General features: G+C 37.8%; 1 protein-coding gene across 2 annotated transcripts in view; it reads left to right on the top strand.

Annotated features, from left to right (window-relative positions):
* Positions 1-20,773, top strand: part of NELL1 (neural EGFL like 1) — an 859,251-nt gene that overhangs the window by 812,546 nt on the left and 25,932 nt on the right. For both annotated transcript variants that reach the window (XM_060159518.1, XM_060159517.1), the window contains one exon: positions 2,309-2,502. In XM_060159518.1, coding sequence (XP_060015501.1) covers positions 2,309-2,502 — 194 coding nt within the window. The remainder of the gene's footprint in view (positions 1-2,308; positions 2,503-20,773) is intronic.

Genomic DNA, 20,773 nt, shown 5'->3' with positions numbered 1-20,773 from the left:
TTAGCCATCTCTGTAACTTAGTTTCTTCTTTTGTAAAGTGAAAACAACTATTCCTATCCTGCAATTATATGACATGACTTGTGAAAAAGAATGCTGAAAAACTTTGAAACTATGTATATAGTATATTATAAATATATATATGTATATATATATATTAGCAGTAAAATTGATATTATGCCTTTGAGCACTTTAGGGGGAAATGGCACTTAAATTATTTTTCTGTAATTTAGTTCCATAATTCTTAAACAAATGCCTACAATTTTATACATATTTAACATGAATTTTAGGATGAAGAGTACGTTAATTTATACTGTTCCTATTCTCACCTACCATAGGAGTCAAGCCTACCATTCAGTAGCCTACCAACAGTTATATATATATACTGCTGTGTTCCTCCTTTATCACCTTCATGAGGACAGTGTCTTATAAGTCGTTGCCAACATTTATAGTACCAGTGTGCAAAGAACCCTGGTGCATGGGAGACTTTCAGTAAAAATGTGTTGAACTCAACATTGTCACCTGAAAGATATTTGAAGGACTTGGCAGTAGATTAATCAGTGGAGAAGACAAATGACATGATAGACAAATGGCTAATGTTTTCAAATACCTTAAAAATTGTCATAAGAAAAATCAAGTAGACTTTGCTTGAGTGACCTCAGAACTAGTACCTAAGTAGAAGGTACTAGATAATATATTTTATTTCAATGTAAGGAAGACATTTTTTTAAACATCTTTATTGGAGTATAACTGCTTTACAATGGTGTGTTAGTGTCTGCTTTATAACAAAGTGAATCAGCTATACATATACATATATCCTCATATCTCCTCCCTCTTGCGTCTCCCTTCCACCCTCCCTATCCCACCCCTCTAGGTGGTCACAAAGCACCGAGCTGATCTCCCTGTGCTATGCGGCTGCTTCCCACTAGCTATCTATTTTACATTTGGTAGTGTATATATGTCCATGCCACTCTCTCACTTCGTCCCAGCTTACCCTTCCCCCTCCCCGTGTCCTCAAGTCCATTCTCTATGTCTGCATCTTTATTCCTGTCCTGCCCCTAGGTTCATCAGAACCTTTTTTTTTTTTTTTTAGATTCCATATATATCTGTTAGCATACAGTATTTGTCTTTCTCTTTCTGACTTACCTCACTCTGTATGACAGACGCTAGGTCCATCCGCCTCAGCACAAATAACTCAATTTCATTTCTTTTTAAGGCTGAGTAATATTCCATTGTATATATGTGCCACATCTTCTTTATCCATTCATCTGTCGATGGACACTTAGGTTGCTTCCATGTCCTGTCTATTGTAAATAGAGCTGCAATGAACATTGTGGTACATAACTCTTTTTGAATTATGTAAATTGATACATCCACTATGGAGAACGGTTTGGAGGTTCCTTAAAAAACTAAAAACAGAACTACCATACAACCCAGCAATCCCACTACTGGGCATATACCCTGAGAAAACCATAATTCAAAAGGAAGACATTTCTAAAAGAGTTATTCAAAGATAGAATAGGCTGCCTTGTGCAGTAATAGATTGTCTGCAGGGAAAGGACTCAAACTAGGGCTGGACAGCTATGTGTTTGAGATGTTAAGGTCACCAGAGCCCTGAATGTCAGGGAGGGCTACTGGATTTATGTTTTCCTTCCATACTTGGCTGTCAATGAAAAACAGCAAAATATATGGTGTCTTTCATCAGCATTCATGCCATATCCTAACTGTACCTCTGAGACGTTTTCTTGTGTGAGCAAAAATGTTGCTAGCCATTAGGGTGGTGAGTTTTTGATTAGGAAAGGCATCCTCCAAGAATTATTTCCTTTTCTTTCAACCTTGGCCCCAGGATCTGGAGGCAGCCTAATTGGCTCAGGGTTGCCCTAATTGCTCACTCGTTTTGCCCTAATTGCCCACTCCTTCCTACTCAGTGGCTAATCTATTCACACTTTTTCTGTAAGACCCAGATCTCCATGGGTGTATCCATACTGTTAACGAATTAGCAGTATTTATGGCCTCTGGATGGTATAGTTCTTGAGAATATCCTAAAAGCAGTTCAGAGTTGCTCCTGGATAATTTAGTAATTAGAGTCTGACAGCTGTGGGTTTGAGTCCCAGACTGGCCACTTATTAGCTATCTGACAGTGAACATGTTATTTAACTTATATGAGCCTCAGCTGCATGTGAACAGCTTGGCACAGTACTTGGCACAAGGCAAACACTCAATAATGTTAACTAATGCTATTACAAGTGATGATTATTTTCTAATGATCATCTTGACTGGACTCTGAAGCTCCGTGCTTTCTTCATTGCAGACATTGATGAGTGTGCCTTAAGAACTCATACCTGTTGGAATGATTCTGCCTGCATCAACCTGGCAGGGGGCTTCGACTGCCTCTGTCCCTCTGGGCCCTCCTGCTCTGGTGACTGCCCCCACGAAGGAGGACTGAAGCACAATGGGCAGGTGTGGACTCTGAAAGAAGACAGGTGTACTGTCTGTTCCTGCAAGGTGAGGCTAATGTGGTGCCGCGGAGATTGTCACTGTTCTTTCTCTCCCTCCCCCTCTGCTCTCCCTCCCCATGTCTTTCCCCCAGGTGGTTGAGTCATGGGTCTCCCGTGATTCCTGAAAAGACTTCTCCTGTTCTAATCCTAGCTACAGCTAATGATGCTGCTGAGTGGCAGGCAGACCTGCTTGGAATGAAAAGTGAGGTATAGGGTTGCAAAGAGACTGCTGAACCCCGGGGGCGGGGGGAGGGGGGAGCAGGGCAGAGAAGTCGATGTTAGTCCTCCCGCTGAGAGCTGGCAGTGCCTTTAAGGTCAGCTGGGTGAGAGCTTTAATGAGCCCTCAACCCTCACTTCTACAGTCCTGCTGATTAAAACTTCTCTTTCTCTGAAATGATCACCTGCACGAACTTGCTCACTCTTCTGGTGACATCATCCAGAAAAGCAAGGCTCAGACACTTGCTTGCAGTGGTCAGAGACAGGCGGGCTTCTGATACATTCTGAACACAATAATGATAGTACGAGGCCGTCTGGCCAAATGATGTCTTCTTTGTCGTTCTCAGTGCTGGGCTATTCCTTACGTTAAGCTGTTTGGAAGTGAGTTGAATGCTTCTGAAAACAAAATTCTGTCATCAACTAGTTTTGCTTTATACTTTGCAAAATGGGCCTATTGAAGTGTTTGATTTCCTTGTGCTTTATTTCTTCTTTTGTTGATCTTGCCTATTCATTTTCCTTTGATATTGCTTTCCTGTAGCTCTTAACATTGTATTTTTATGTCCCATTGGGATGGGATTGTTTAATATTTGGCTTACGGGCATGGGAACTCTGAGAAATTACTTGCTTAGTAGCCTTGTAGAGAGCTGGTCTCCTGATAAACTCAAGAGTGTTCCCTGGAAACACAGTAGAAATGGACCTTGAAAAGTCCCCCAATTCATTCACCTGCCTTCAAGTCTGTCACACCTGCCACAGACCTAGGGGCACCTATTTAGGAAAACTCTTTTACCAGGTGTTTAGATCATTAGCCCATAACACCCATTTTTCCCCTTATACATAAATATAGTTCCCCACATTTAAACTTAGGTCCATTGCCCCCAGTTGTTAAGTACCTCCTATATGCCAAGCATCCTGTAATTTAACAACAGCGTCCCACTTAATATAGCACAACTCTGAAAGATGAAGAAACTGAGTTTCTAAGTTTTAGGGGAAGTAATGTACGCTTAATATCACAAGATATAAATGTGTAAGCTGGGATTTGAATTCTACTTGCCTCAAATTTTATAGTTTTCTCATCTTGCTACATGTCCTGTAACCCTCTACCGATGACATCTGTTGACATTTATAAAAACCAATTAAGTAATCAGTCAATGCAACTTGGCTGAGCTCAATGCTCAACTCAGTACTATGTTAATGACTGGGTAGGACATTCCCTCAAGAAGTTTTCAAGTTATTAAGTACGATATTTAAGCATGTGCCACTGACTCAAGAGCTAAAGTTTTGGGGTTTTTTGGCCACGCCGCGCAGCTTGTGGGATTAGTTCCTTGACCAGGAATGGTACCTGGGGCCTCCGCAGTGAGAGCGTAGAGTCCTAACCACTGGACTGCCAGGGAATTCCCAGAGCAAAAGTTTTTGAGAGACGGAAAAGCTTGTTGTGAGTTAGAATAGTTGAGAAAGGCTTATGGGAGAGGTTGGTAATTAGGTCTCCATTCAGCCAGCAAAATGAAGATGAATCCCTTTACTAGTTCTTTTCTAGAAAATATTGTTTTGCTAAACCTTTGAGGAGGCTCACGACCTGACCCCAAATCCTTTTTAGGCTTTCTAGATCCCCAGTACCTGGAACAGGCAAGGGACTTTAGTTGAGTATGAAACCGAAATTTATTTTTCAGTTGTTGTTTTATTTAAGTCCATGATAAAGCAGGGCACTTACCAATCATTAAGAATTTTCCAAAGCTTCATTAGTTGGTGGGGCTAATAATCCAAGCAGGCTAAGTTGACTTATTCTGCTTTGACACCTAAAGTACCTCCAAAGACTTCTGGAAATCAGACCGACATTGCCACAGGAAAGGAACAATTCCTGTCCTCTTATTTTGTTAATATAATGCACCTCCACCACCACTGCACTCCTTTATGAATAAAGTACTGGGCAGAGTTCTCTACATAAGTCTTTTCAAAAAGATAATTACCCATTAATAGCATAGCTTCCAAGAGGTTGTGGGCGGGGAGGAGGTCTGGCTTTAGGAGCTGAACTGAAACCCTGAATCAAATTCTGTAGATCATCCTCAAAACATGAACTTATTTGCGATCCTCTTTGTTTGTTTCCATTATTTTCAGTTGTAAGTATTCTATTCTGATTTGATAAGAAATATTTCCAGTACTTAAGCATCAAAGTGAACTATTATAATGGCATCATCTTAGAGGCTAAGGAGTAGAATCAAGGTTAAGATACAAAGTCCTAGCTTTTTAATCATGCCCTTGATGTTTCAAATTCAAAGAAAAAAGAATCACACAAGCAGAATCACACAAGCCAACAAAGGGTCAAGGCATACTGTTGAAAGAAACAAAGTCAAAGTGCTTTCCCCCTTGAGAATCAGTACATCAGGTTAGCTGATGTTTCATGCCAATGGACAAAAGTGGCCTTGAGACATGTCCACAGCTGAATGGAGTTCAATGATAGAGCGAGGCTAGCGCAAATGGATTTGGGCTTTGCTTAGATGCCATGTGCTTCCTTGACAGTGGCAATGATTTTGTGCACCTTTAGACCCCTTAGTTGATTAGGCACAGAATAATTGCTGAATTGTTTGGAACCCACGTTCCTCCAGCATTATCCAGATCTCAGAAACCCAGAGTGAAAAATGGTTCTCTCGCTGGGCTTGATCCCTAAATCCTAGTTACAGCCCAATTTCTTTTCATAGATACCCATCTGTGGCTTTTCCTTTCATAAATCTGTCCAGGGCCTTATGGGGACATTTTTGTTTTCTATCTGTACTACATGGAAAGACAGAGTGGTCTCAGCTTTATTAGTTTCTAGGAAATGCAGCACTTTAGTATGAGTGGTTACATTTATATTGGAGATCATGGAGATGAATGGGGAAATGGATACACAGTTAACCACCTGTCATGCCATGGTAGAGTCATGAACAATGTATTTGTTGAGGGAACATACGAAGGGGAAGTATGCTCTGTATTCTGGGAGGATGCAGAAAGCAATAGGGAATGACTTCACAGAGTAGGTGAACTTTGAAGGAAACATTAAAGGATGAGAAATTTATCCAAGTAGAGGTGTGGGGAAGGTGAATTCCAAACAGAGGGAAAACAAGAACAAAGAAACAGAAGCATAACAATATATATTAAAGGAAATATGAAGTGAATGTTGAGATTAGAATATCAGGAGCAAGTGAGCAGCTGAGGATCACGAGAGATTTTTTCATTTAGGATTGGTGTGGCCTAATCGTGGTCTGATTGACAGCATGATGGACAGACTGGGGAGATCAAGGCTAAATGGAGAGATACCACTTAGGCTGAAGTAAAGGTTCAGGAAAGTAAAGGTGAGAACCTGAAGGAGCAAGAGAGGTAGGATCACATGGGAGCTAACACAGAAGTAAAATGATGGGTCCTGATGATGATGATGTCAGACACTCGGCCTCTGGGGCTATGTGTGTTCTTATAATGTAGGCACAAAAAAGCTTCAGAGAGGCATGCTGGAAGCTTAGCTGCCCATTTTCCTGGGTGGAAAGAATTGAGGTGCCAGTTTCAAGTGAAGAGACAGGATTTGCGATTTACTCCTGTACCTACACCTTTACCTACTACTACTACTGTCATTAGTAGCTGGAAAATCCAGTGGGAGAAAGAGAAAAGCTATAAAGGCCAGATTTCATTTCTGGGCCTCATTCAGAGGGTTTGTTTTTGTTTTTCTGTTTTGTTGTTATTTTTGTTTAATTAAAAAGAAAGGTAAACTAAAAAGAAAAGCATTCATCCTGAAAGTAAATATAATACTGAGGACCTGAGCAAAACCAGGTCTTGAGTTTTTCTGGGAATTACAGAGATGGGTAGAGAAATAGAAACTATAAGCAGTCACCCACCATTCATATTAAAGTCAGGGCCAAAGAGCTGTGACGAGGAAGTTGGGTAAAGCGTAGAAGATTTTTTTGCCTTGAAATTGTCTGGAATACCGGCCATTTGATCTGGCCTCGTATAAGCCTTTGCCCAGAAACTGAGCAAGGTGGCCACAGTAGGGAAACTAAAGGCTTCACGCTTTTCCTTCAGGTAAGGAGAGAATAACCCTCTCTGCAAGGAGCTGACAGTAAAATAGCCCTGCCATTCTCAGCATGGCACTCACTCCGAGAGTGAAGAACAGGGATGAGTCAGCCTGTGCCTGGGGCCAGGGTAGATCTTAGACTTCTGGAATCCTGCAGCTACTCATAAAAATGCTTTGCTTTGCTCTGCTCTGCTCTCAGAACTTAACCAGCACCATTATCAATACCTTCCTGTCTAGGGTGTTCTTGATGGCAGGAGTTGGCTGTGCATGCCCTAAGGTTGTGTTTCCCTTTCTTTTTTTCCCACTTTTGTTCATTTTTATTTATCAGTTAATAACAACAAATACTTTCCTGTATGTGTGGAATTCTTGTTCTTAGAAATACTTAGTAGTAGAGAATCCATAGGGAAAAATGTGAGTTGTTACACTATATGTGTCTTGTTATAATATTTTACTGGTATAGTTGATTTAAAATATTGTATTAGTTTTAGTTATACAATAGTGATTCAATATTTTATACATTATATGCCATTTAAAGTTATTATAAAATAATGGCTGTATTTTCCTGTGCTGTAAAATACATCCTTGTTGCTTATTTATTTTATACATAGTAGTTTGGATCTCTTAATCCCCTGCCCCTATGTTACACAACCCCCCCTTCCCTCTCCTCACTGGTAACTACTGGTTTGTTGTCTATATCTGTGAGTCTGTTTTGGTTTTGTTATACTCATTTGTTTTATTTTTCAGATTCCACATAAAAGTGATAACATAGAGCATCTGTCTGACCTATTTCACTAAGCATAATACCCTCTAGCTCCATCCATGTTGTTGCAAATGGCAGAATTTCATTTTATTTGTGTATGACTGAGGTAATATTCCCTTGTATATACATATCACATTTCTTTATCCATTCATTTGTTGATGGATGCATAGGTTGCTTCCATATCTTGGCTACTAAAAATAATGCTGCTATGAACTTTGGGGTGCATCTGTCTTTTCAAATTAGTGTTTTCACTTTCTTCGGATATATACCCAGGAAAGGAATTGCTGGATCCTATGGTAGTTCTATTTTTAGTTTTTTGAGGAACCTCTATACAATGTTCTATAGTTGCTGTACCAATTTATATTCCCACCAACAGTGTGCTAGGGTTGCCTTTTTTCACATCCTTGCCAACATTAGTCATTTATAGACTTTTTGATTATAACCATTTGAACAGGTGTGAGGTGATATCTCATGGTGGTTTTGATTTGCATTTCTCTGATGATTAGTGATGGTGAATATCTTTTCCATGTGCCTGTTGGCCATCTGTATATCTTCTTTGGAAATATGTCTATTCAGGTCTTCTGCCATTGTTAAATTGTTTTTTTATTAATTGAATTGTATGAGCTGTTTATGTATTTTGCATATTACCCCTTATTGGTCATAACATTTGCAGATATTTTCTCCCATTCCCTAGGTTATATTTTTGTTTTGTCAATGGTTTCCTTTGCTGTGCAAAAACTTTTAAGTTGAATTAGGTCTGATTTGATTTTTTGTTTGTTTTTTAATTTTATTGGAGTATAGTTGATTTACAGTGTTGTGTTAGTTTCAGGTGTACAGCAAAGTGATTCAGTTATGCATATACATATATTCATTCATTTTTAGATTCTTTTCTCTTATAGGTTATCACAGAATATTGAGTTCCCTGTGCTATAATATGTCCTTGTTGGTTATTTATCTTATTTATAGTAGTCTGTGTATGTTCATCCCAAGCTCCTGATTTATCCCACCCACCATGTTTCCCCTTTGGTAACCGTAAGTTTGTTTTTGGTATTTGTAAGACTGTTTCTGTTTTGTACCTAAGTTCATTTGTATCATTTTTTTTAAAATTAGATTCCACATATGAGTGATATATGAGTGTCTGACTTACTTCACTCAGTATGATCATCTCTAGGTCCATCCATGTTGTTGCAGGTGGCATTATTTCATTCTTTTTTTAGAGCTGAGTAATATTCCATTGTATATATGTATCACATCTTCTTTATCTATTCCTCTGTCAATGGACACTTAGGTTGCTTCTATGTCTTGGCTATTGTAAGTAGTGCTGCAATGAACACTGGGGGTGTAGGTATCTTTTCAGATTATGGTTTTCTCCAGATATATGACCAGGAGTGGGAATGCTAGATCATGTGGTAGTTCTATTTTTAGTTGTTTAAGGAACCTCCATACTGTTCTCCACAGTGGTTGTACCAATTTACATTCCCACCAACAGTGCAAAAGGATCCCCTTTTCTGCACACCCTCTCCAGCATTTACTGTTTGTGGGCTTTTTGATGATGGCCATTCTGATGTGTGTGGAGTGATACCTCATTGCAGTTTTGATTTGTATTTCTCTGATAATTAGCGATGTTGAACATCTTTTCATGTGCTTTTTGGCCATCTGTATGCCTTCTTTGGAGAAATGTCTATTTAGATATTCTGCCCAGTTTTTGATTGGGTTTTTTTGTTTTTTTGACATAGAGCTGCATGAGCTGTTTGTATATTTTGGAGATTAATCCTTTGTTGGTTGTTTTGTTTGCAAATATTTTCTCCCATTCTGTGGGTTGTCTTTTCATTTTGTTTATGGTTTCCTTTGCTATGCAGAAACTTTTAAGTTTAATTAGGTCCCACTTATTTATTTTTGTTTTTATTTTCATTACTCTAAGAGGTGGATCCAAAAAGATCTTGCTGTGATTTGTGTCAGAGAGTGTTCTTCCTATGTTTGCCTCTGAGAGTTTTATAGTGTCCAGCCTTTCTTTTAGGTCTTTGATCCATTTTGAGTTTATTTTTGTGTATGGTGTTAGAGAATGTTCTAATTTCATTCTTTTACATGTAGCTGTCCAGTTTTCCCAGCACCACTTATTGAAGAAGCTGTCTTTTCTCCTTTGTATATTCTTACCTCTTTTGTCATAGATTAATTGACCATAAGCGTGTGGGTTTATTTCTGGGCTTTCTATCCTGTTCTCCCATTTACAAGGTTATCTTTTTGTTTTGTCAACGGTTTCCTTTGCTGTGCAAAAGGTCCCATTTCATTTTTTTTTTTTTTTTTTTTTTGCTTTTGTTTCTTTCCTTTGCCTGAGGAGACAGAGTCAAAAAAATATATTGCTATGATTTATGTCAGAGAATATTTTGCCTATATTTTCTTCTGGGAGTTTTATGGTTATTAAAGACATTGAGGTCTTTAATCCATTTTGAGTTTGCTTTTGCATATGGTGTGAAGAAATGTTTTAATTTCATTATTTGACATGTAGCTCTCCAGTTTTCCCAGCACCACTTCTTAAAGAGGCTGTCTTTTCCCCATTGTATATTCTTGCCTCCTTTGCCATAGATTAATTGTTCATAAGTACATGGGTTTATTTCTGGGCTGTCTATTCTATTCAATTGATCTATGTGTCTGTTTTTGTGCCAGTACCATGCTCTTTTGATTACTGTGGCTTTTTAGTATAGTTAGAGAGTATGATACCTCCAGCTTTGCTCTTACTCTTTTTTTCCCCACAAGATTGCTTTGGCAATTGAGAGGCTTTTGTGGTTACATATAAATTTTAGGAGTATTTGTTCTAGTTCTGTGAAAAATATCATGGGTATTTTGATAGGAATTGCATTAAATCCATATTGCTTTCGCTAGAATGGATATTTTAACTGTATTAATTCTTCCAATGCAGGAACAGAGAATATCATTCCATTTCTTTTTATCCTCTTCAATTTCCTTCAACATTTTATAGTTTTCAGAGTATATGTCTTTCACCTCCTTGGTTAAATTTATTCCTCAGTACTTTATTCTGTTTAATACAATTTCAAATGGGATTTTTAAAATTTTGTCTTTCTGATAGTTCATTATTAGTGTATAGAAAAGCAACAGATTTCTGTATATCAATCTTGTATCCTGCAAATTTACTGAATTCATTTATTAGTTCTAATTGTGTTTTGATGGAGATTTTTGAGTTTTCTATATATAGTATCCTATCATCTGCAACTAGTGACAGTTTTACTTCTTCCCTTCCAATTTGGATGTCTTTTATTTATTTTCCTTGTCTAATTGCTGTGTCTAGGACTTACAATATTATGTAAAATGGAAGTGGTGAGAATGGGCATCCTTGTCTTATTCCTGAATTTAGAGGAAAGGCTTTCAGCTTTTCACCATTAAGTATGATTTTAGTTGTGTGTTTGTCATAAATGACTTTCATTGTGTTGAGATATGTTTTCTGTGTACCAACTTTGATGAGAGTTTTTATCATGAATATATGTTGAATTTTGTTAAATGCCTTTTCTACATCTACTGAGATGATCATGTGATTTTTATCCTTCCTTTTGTTAATGAGATGTATCACATCGATTTTTCAAGTATGAACCATCCTTGCATCTCTGGAATAAATCGTACTTGATTATGATGTATCATCGTTTTGCTGAGAATTTTTGCATCTATATTCATCAGAGATATTGGCTTGTAATTTTCTTCTTTTGTACTGTCTTTGTCTGGTTTTGGTATCAAGGTAATGCTGACCTCATAGAGTGAATTTGCAAGTATTCCCTCCTCTTCAATTCTTGGAATAGTTTAAAAAGGATAGGTATTAGTTCTTCTTTATATGTTTGGTAGAATTCCCCCTGGGAAGCCATCCAGTCCTGGACTTTTCTTTGCTGGGAGTTTTTTTTTTTTTTTTAATAAATTCAATTATACTACTAGTAATAAGTCTATTCACATTGTCTGTTTCTTCCTGATTCAGTCTTCGAAGGTTGTGTTTCTAGAAATTTGTCCATTTTTCTAGGTTGTCCAATTTGTTGGCATATAACTGTTCATAGCATTCTTATTATTTTTTGTATCTCTGTGATATCAATTGTTATTTCTCCTCTTTTATTTCTTATCCTGTTAATTTGGGTCCTCACTCTTTTTTTTCTTATGAGTCTGACTAAAGGTTTTTCAATTTTGTTTATCATTTCAAAAAAAATCTCTTGGTTTAATTGATCTTTTCTATTATTTTGTTTGGTCTCTATTTTATTCATTTCCTCTCTGATCTTTATCATTTTCTTCATTCTGCTGGCTTTGTGTGTTCTTCTCTTTCTAATTCCTTTAGATGGTAGGTTAGGTTGTTTATTGGAGATTTTTCTTGTTTCTTGAGGTAAGCCTGTATTGCTATAAACTTCCCTTGTAGGACTGCTTTTGTTGCATTTCATGGATTTTTGAGAGCTGTGTTTCCATTTTCACTTATATCAAGGTATTTTGTGATTTCCTCTTTAATTTCTTCATTGACTCATTGGTTTTTTAGTAGCGTGTTGTTTAGTCTCCACGTGTTTGCGCTTTGCCCATTTTTCTTCAGGTAATTGATTTCTAGTATCTTAAATTTGTTGAGTCTTGTTTGTGGCCTAGTATATGATCCATCCTGGGGACTGTTCCACAGCACTTATATATAATGTGTGTATTCTGCTGTTTTTGGATGGGATGTCCTATGTATAAATATTGAGGCCAGGTGGTCTAATGTCATTTAAGACCACTGATTCCTAATTGATTTTTTTGTTTGGATGATCTGAGCATGATGTAAGTGGGGTGTTAAGTCCCCTACTCATTATTGTATCATTATCAATTTCTAACTTTATGTATGTTAATATTTGCTTTATATATTTAGTGCTCCTGTATTAGATGCATATATATTAATGAATGTTATACTCTCCTTGTATTGATCCCTTCACTATTATATAATTCCCTTTGTCTTTTGTTATAGATTTGTTGTAGTCTATTTGAGCTGAGTAGTTACCCTAGCTTTCTTGTCATTTACATTTGCATGAAATGTCTTTTCTCATTCCCTGAATTTCAGTCTGTGTGTGTTACTACCTCTGAAATGAGTCTCCTGTAAACAGAAATGGGTCTTGTTTTTTTTATCCAAACAGCCACCCTATGTACTTCATTGGAGCATTTAGTCAATTGACATTTAAAGTGATGATTATTGATAGATATGTACCTATTGCCATTTTGTTAATGGTTTCTTGGTTGATTTTGTAGTTATTCTCTATTTTTTCCTTCTTCTTTTAGTTTCTTTCCTTGTAGTTTGATGATTTTCTTATAGTGATATGTGTGTTCCTTTCTAGTTTCGTATAATGATGGTAGCTTTTTGATTTGTGGTTACCATGGGATTCATATATGTTGACCTATATTTACTAGTTTTAAACAGGTAGTCATTTAAATTCAAACATATTCTAAAAGATCTACATTTTTTATTCCCCACATTTTGTATTTTTGATATCACATTTTACATCTTTATGTTTGTCCCTTTATTGATTATTTTACAGTTGATTTTACAATTTTTTAGTTGTATTTTAATCTTTGTACTAGCTTATTTTAGTGGTTGATCCTCAGCCTTTATCTAACTTTGCCTTTACTATTGGGATGTTTCCTTTCCTATCAACTTACTTCTTGTAATGGCCTTTTCTTTTCCACTTAGAGACACTTTATCATTTTTTCTAAGGTTGGTTTAGTGTCAATGAACTTTTGTAGTTTTGCATGTCTAAGAAGTTCTTTATCTCTCCTTCTATTCTAAATGATACTCTTGCTAGGTAGAGTATCCTAGGTGGCAGGTTTTTCCCCTTCAGCACTTTGCAGGCCAGAAGGGAGTGACATGGTATATTCAATATTTATATAGAAAAATCAGCTGATAACCTTATTGTAGTTCCCTTGTATATGACTGTTTGTTTTTCTCTTGCTGCCTTTAGAATTGCCCCTTTATTTTTAACTTTTGCCATTTCAATTATGATATGTTTAGTGTGGATCTGTTTGGGTTCATCTGTTTGAAACCCTCTGTGCTTCCTATACCTGAATATCTGTTTCCTTCTTCAGGATTGGGAGGTTTTCAGCCATGATTTCATCAAATACAGTTTCAACCCCTTTCTCTCTCTTCTCCTTCTGGGACCCTTATAATGTGAATGTCGGAACATGTGATATTGTCTCAGAGGTCCTTTAAGCTGTTCTATTTTTTATATTTGTTTTCTATTTGCTGTTCTGATTGGGTAATTCCATTATTCTACTTCCAGATCACTGTGAGTTCTTCTGTATCACCTAGTCTGATGTTAATTCCTTATAGTGTGGGTTTTATTTCAATTATTGTATTCTTTGGTTTTGAATGACTCTTTATATTTTCTAGTTCCTTGTTAAAATCCTCACTTTATTCATCTATTTTTTTCCCCTACTTCAGTTAGCATTCTTGTTATTTATGCTTTGAACTCTTTATCTGGTAAATTATTTGTCTCTCTTTTATTAGATTTTTTTTAAGGGGTTTCCTCTTATTCTCTTTCAGTTTAAACAAATTCCTTTGTCTTCTCATTTTGCTTAACTTTCTCTGTCTCTATGAAATTAGGTGAGAGAGTTACCTGTTGGGGTCTTGAAGGAGTGTCCTTCTGTGAGAGCATCCCTATACAGTCTACATGTGTCCAGGGGCTTTAGTGGGAGAGCTGGATCTGACATGAGCATGAGTCATGTGTTTCACCAGAATGTGCTGGAAACTAACACATTGGTAGGATATGGGTCTGGAGATGAAGTTGCTAGGACCAGAGCCAAGTGTGATCTAGGGCTTCTCCTCTGCTCAGTGGTCAGCACCACCCTATTGGGTCTGGGATCGAGTCCCAAGTTGCTGGAGCAGAAGCCCTGAGGTTCGAGTATGAGCTGGCTCCATTCCCTCTATGTGTATGCTCTTTCCCCTCCTAATACCAGCACCCTCACTCCAGAGGAGAACAATGCTGGAGCAAGAAGGGCTGGAGCAGGTGCCCTCTGTGGGTCTAGGCATGGGCTGTGGTACCTCTGGACCCAGTCAGAGTCCAGGACCTCTTCTGATGTGCTGCCTCCATAAGGGCCAGAAATGACTGCCCCCACTCAGCTCACATCCTGCACTGGGACCGAGCTGCCTTTTTCCTTCACAACTAAGCTCTCTCTTCAGCTGCTTTAGCCCTCATCCTAGTGTAGAGCTGCACCAAAGAGCAGGTGGGGCTGGTGTGAGCACTCAGCCTGGGTCTAGGGACGGGCTGTCACAGCACTGGTGTCTGGGACCACTTCCGAAGTACTGCCTTGGTAAGCACCACTATTGGCTGCTCCCTCCCTGTTCCCGCCTATACCCAGTTATGTCCCTCAAAACTGAGCCTTTACCCCTGTGTGGAGCTGCACTGTGAAGCAAGTGAGGCCAGAGTGTGCCCAACTCAGGCTGGGGCATGTACTGGGGTGGTTGCAGGAAACAGCCAGAATCCAGCGCAGTTTCAATCCACCCTTTTCACCTTGTTTCAGGAGTAACCAAGAATGTGCACCTTCCTCACAAATGGAGTCCAGACTTCCTACAGACCTCCTGTTAATTCCACTGGCTGTCCAACCATCCCACGGGCTTTGTATTCCCCTTGTCAGACCCCAGGGCTGAGGCACCCAATATATAGCTCTAACTACTCACTCCCAGGGAGGATTCCCCACCTCTTCTGAGTACCCTCCCATGGGAACAGGTACTGACCTTATAACTTCTCTTCCCTTTCTACCTGACACTGTGTGACTCTTTCTTACAACCTTTGTTGTAAGAGATTATTTCTACCAGTCTCCAGTTAGTTTTCATTGAGAACTGCTTCACATGTAGATGTATTTTTGATGTGTTCATGGGGGATTTGGCATCCTCTTACTCTGCCGTCTTGGTCTCTGTCCCTGTGTTTCCTTTATCTTTGCTTCTGCCTTCAGTACTCTAGGGGTCCTCTGAAGAACAGAGGCTCCATTTTTATTCCCCTGACTTCGTATTCCTGTGCAGTTCCAAACCCTACCTTTTCAGTGCAGGAGCTTGAGGGTTATGCCGTACTCATTCCCCAGTGGACTTGGTTACTTTGCTTCTCCATCAGAGGTTTTCAAACTTTTTCTTGCACAGAATCTCTTGTGAGACTTTCCTCACTGACTCTACCCCTCAAACTTTCTGATATAGTAGGTCTGGGTCGAGGCACAACAATTTGCATTTCTAATTATGGGCATACCTCAGAGATACTGGAGGTTCACTTCCAGACGACAGCAATAAAGCAAATAAAGTGAGTCACACAAATTTTTGTGTTTCTCATTGAATATAAAAATCATGTTTACACTGTACTGGAGTCTGTTAAATGTGCAATAGCATTAAGTCTAAAAAAGTATATATCAAATATTTTGTTGCTAAAAAATGCTAACCATCATATGAACCTTAAGTGGGTTATAATATTTTTGCTGATGGAGAGTCTTGCCTTGGTGTTGACAGCTGCTGACTGGTCAGGGTGTTGTTGCTGAAGGCTGGAGTGGCTGTGGCAGTTTCTTAAAATAAGGCAACGGTGAAGTTTGCCACATTGATTGACTTTTATGATTTCTCTGTAGCGTGCAATGCTGCTCAATAGCATTTTACCCACAGAATTTCTTTCAGAGTTGGAGTCGACCATCTCAAATCCTGCTGCTGGTTTATCAACTAAGTTTATGGAATATTTTCAGTCCTTTGTTATCATTTCAAAAACCTTCACAGCATTTCCACCAGAAGTAGATTCCATCTCGAGAAACCACTTTCTTTGCTCATCCATGAGCAGGAACTCTTCGTTCATTAAAGCTTTATCATGAGATTGTAGCAATTTAGTCAAATCTTCAGGCTCTCCTTCTAATTCTAGTTCTCTTGCTATTTCCACAACATCTGCAGTTACTTACTCTACTAGAAGTATTTAAACCTTCATAGTCATCCATGAGAATTGGAATCAACTTCTTCCATACTCAAAATGTTATGTTGAACTCTTCCCATGGATCATGAATGAACGTTCTTAATGGCATCTACAATGGTGAATCCTTTCCAGAATGTTTTCAATTTCCTTTGCCCAGGTCTATTGTAGGAATCACTGTCTATGGCCTTATAGCCTTACAAAATGTATTTCTTAAATAAGAAGACTTGAAAGTCAAAATTACTCCTTGATCCGTGGGCTGCAGAATGGATGCTGTATTAGTAGGCATGAAAATAACATTAATCTCATTATACATCGCCATCAAAGCTCTTGGGTGACCAGGTGCATTGTCAATGAGCAATAACATTCTGAAAGGAATCTTTTTTTTTTTTTTGAGCAGAAGGTCTCAACAGTGAGCTTAAAATATTTAGTAAACTATGTTGTAAACAGATGTACTCTCAGGCAGGCTGTGTTGTTCCATTTATAGATCACAGGCAGAGTAGATGTAGCATAACTCTTAAGAGCCCTAGGATTTGGGGAATGGTAGAAGAGCATTAGCTTCAACTTGAAGTCACCAGCTGCATTAGCCCCTAACAAGAGAGTCAACCTGCCCTTTGAAACCAGGCATTGACTTCTCCTCTCTAGTTATAAAAGTCCTAGAGTCTTCCAATATAAAGCTGTTTTGTCTATGTGGAAAAGCTGTTGTTTAGCTTAGACACCTTCATTAATTATCTTAGCTAGGTATTCAGGATAACTTGGTGCAACTTCTACATCATTACTTCCTACATCACCTTATACTTTTTCTTTTTTTAATTTTTATTTTTTATTGGAGTATAGTTGATTTACAATGTGTTAGTTTCAGGTGTAGAGTAAGGTGATTTAGTTATACATACATCCTTTTGCAAATTCTTTTCCCATATAGGTTATTACAGAGTATTGAGTAGAGTTCCCTGTGCTATACAGTAGGTTCTAGTTGATTATTTTATGTATAGTAGTGTGTATGTGTTAATCCCAACCTCCTAATTTATCCCTCCCCCCCCCCCATGTTACCCCTTTGGTAACCATAAATTTGTTTTCTCAGTCTATAAGTCTGTTTCTGTTTCATAAATAAGTTCATTTGTATCAATATTTTTAGTTTCTACATATAAGCGATATCATATGATATTTGTCATTCTCTGTCCGACTTCCTTCACTTAGTATGAGATAATCTCCAGGTCCATCCATATTGCTGCAAATGGCATTATTTTATTCTTTTTTGTGGCAAATATTCCATTGTATATATGTACCACATCTTCTTTATCCATTCCTCTGTTGATGGACATTTGAATTGATTCCATATCTTGGCTGTTGTAAACAGTGCTACAATGAACGTTGGGGTGCATGCATCTTTTCAAGTTAGAGTTTTGTCTGGATATGTGCCCAAGAGCGGGATTGGTGAATCAGATGGTAGCTCTATGTTTAGTTTCACAAGGAACCTCCATACTGTTCTCCATAGTGGCTGTACCAATTTACATTCCCACCAGCAGTGTAGGAGGCTTCCCTTTTCTCCACACCCTCTCCAGCATTTATTATTTGTAAACGTTTTGATGATGGCCATTCTGACGTGTGTGAGGTGATACCACATTGAAGTTTTGATTTGAATTTCCCTGATAATTAGCGATGTTGAACATCTTTTTATGTGCTTTTTGGCCATCTGTATGTCTTCTTTGGAGAAATGTCTATTTAGATATTCTGCCCAGTTTTTTATCTGGTTGTTTTTTTTTAATATTGCACTGCATGAGCTGTTTCTATATTTTGGAGATTGGTCCCTTTTCAGCCATATTGTTTGCAAATATTTTCTCCCATTCTGTGGGTTGTCATTTCATTTTGTGTATGGTTTCCTTTGCTGTGCAAAAGCTTTTAAGTTGAATTAGGTCCCACTTGTTTTTATTTGCATTATGATAGGAGGTAGATCATAAAACATATTCCTGCAATTTATGTCACAGTATGTTCTGCCTATGTTTTCCTCTAAGAGTTTTATAGTATCTAGCCTTACATTTAAGTCTTTAATCCATTTTTATTTTATTTTTGTGTATTGTGTTAGGGAGTGTTCTAATTTCATTTTTTTACATGTAGCTGTCAAGAGACTCTCTTTTCTCCACTGTATATTCTTGCATGCTTTATTGTAGATTAATTGAACTATTCATTTTTTGTCATCTGCATCTTATAATTTTGGAGTACAAGTCTTTTGCCTCCTTGGGTAGGTTTATTCCTAGGTATTTTATTCTTTTTGATGTGATAGTAAAAGGGATTATTTCCTTAATTTGTCTTTCTGATCCTTCATTGTTAGTGTGTAGACATGCTACAGATTTTGGAGTGTTATTTTGTTTCCTGCAACTTTGCCAAATTCACTGACAAGCTCTAGTAGTTTTCTTGTAGTATTCATGTCATCTGAAAACAATGACAGCTTTACTTCTTTTCCATATTGGATTTTTTTTCTTTCTTTTTCTTCTCTGACTGCCTGGCTAGGACTTCCAAAAACTATGTTGAATAAAAGTGGTGAGAGTGGACATTCTCGTCTTGTTCCTGATCTTAAGAGGAAATGGTTTCAGCTTTTCACCATTGAGAATGATGTCAGCTGTGGGTTTGTCATATGTGGCCTTTATTATGCGTGGCCTTTATTATGCTGAGGAAAGTTCCCTCTAAGACCACTTTCTGGAGAGTTTTTTTTATTTATCATAAATAGTATTAAATTTTGTCAAAAGCATTTTCTGCAGCTATTGAGATGATCATATGGTTTTCATTCTTCAATTTGTTGATGTGGTGTATCACACTGATTAATTTGTAGATATTGAAGAATCCTTGCATCCCTGGGACAAATACCACTTGATCATGGTGTATGACCCTTTTAATGTACTGTGGATTTGGCTGGCTAGTACTTCGTTGAGTATTTTTGCATTTATGTTCATCAGTGATACTGGCCTGTAATTTTCCTTTTTGTGGTATCTTTGTCTGGTTTTGGTATCAGAGTGATAGTGGCCTCATAGAATGAGCTTGGGGGTATTCCTTCCTCTGCAAATTTATGGTAGAGTTTCAGAAGGACAGGTGTTAATTCTTCCCTAAATGTTTGACAGAATTTGTCTGTGAATACATCTGGACCTGGACTTTTGTTTGAAGTTCAGTGCTTGTGGTTGGTCTGTTCATATTTTCTCTCTCTTCCTGGTTCACACTTGGGAGATTGTACCTTTCTAAGAATTTGTCCATTTCTTCCAGGTTGTCCATTTATTGGCATATAGTTGCTTGTGGAGTCTCTTATGATCATTTGTATTTCTGTGATGTCAGTTTTAACTTCTCCTTTTTCATTTCTAATTCTATTGATTTTGAGCCCTTTCCCTCTTTTTCTTGATGAGTCTTGCTAAAGGTTTATCAATTTTGTTTATCTTTTCCAAGAGCCAGCTTTTAGTTTCATTGATCTTTTCCAATGTTTTCTTCACCTCTATTTCATTAATTTCTTCTCTGATCTTATGAGTTCTGATCTTATGAGTTCTTTGCTTCTACTAACTTTCACTCTCGTTTGTTCTTCTTTCTGTACTTGCTTTAGATGTAAGGTTAGGTTGTTTGAGATTTTTCTTGTTTCCTGAGGTAAGATTGTGTTGCTATAAACTTCCCTCTCAGATCTGTTTTTGCTGCATCCCATAGGTTTTGGGTAGTCATGTTTTCATTGTCGTCATTTTTCTGTAGGTATTTTTTGATTTCCTCTTTGATTTCTTCAGTGATCCATTGGTTGCTTCGTAACATATTTTTTAACCTCCACGTGTTTGTGTTGTGCTTTTTACGGTTTTTTTTTTCCTATATTTGATTTCTAATCTCATAGCATCATGGTCAGAAAAGATGCTTGATATGTCATCTTTCTTAAATTTTACCAAGGCTTGATTTGTGGCCTAAGATGTGATCTATCCTGGAGAATGTTCCATGTGCACTTGAGAGGAAAGTGTATTCTGCTGCTTTCAGATGGAGTGTTCTATAAATTAAGTCCATCTGTTCTAATGTGTCATTTAAGGCCTGTGTTTCCTTATTGATTTTCTGTCTGGATGACCTGTCCATTGATGCAAGTGGGGTGTTAAAGCCCCCCCCCATTATTGTGTTACTGTGGATTTCTCCTTTTAGCATTTGCCTTGTATACTGAGGTGCTCCTATGCTGGGTGTATATATATTTACAATTGTTCTATCTTCTTCTTGGATTGCTCCATTGCTCATTATGTAGTGTCCTTCCTTGTCTCTTGTAACATTCTTTATTTTAAAGTCCATTTTATCTGATATGAATATTGCTACTCCAGCTTTCTTTTGATTTTCATTTGCATGGAAT

Source organism: Lagenorhynchus albirostris, chromosome 9, assembly GCF_949774975.1.
Source record: "Lagenorhynchus albirostris chromosome 9, mLagAlb1.1, whole genome shotgun sequence".
NCBI classification, from domain to species: domain Eukaryota; kingdom Metazoa; phylum Chordata; class Mammalia; order Artiodactyla; family Delphinidae; genus Lagenorhynchus; species Lagenorhynchus albirostris.
This window is presented reverse-complemented; position numbering and strand designations above follow the sequence as displayed.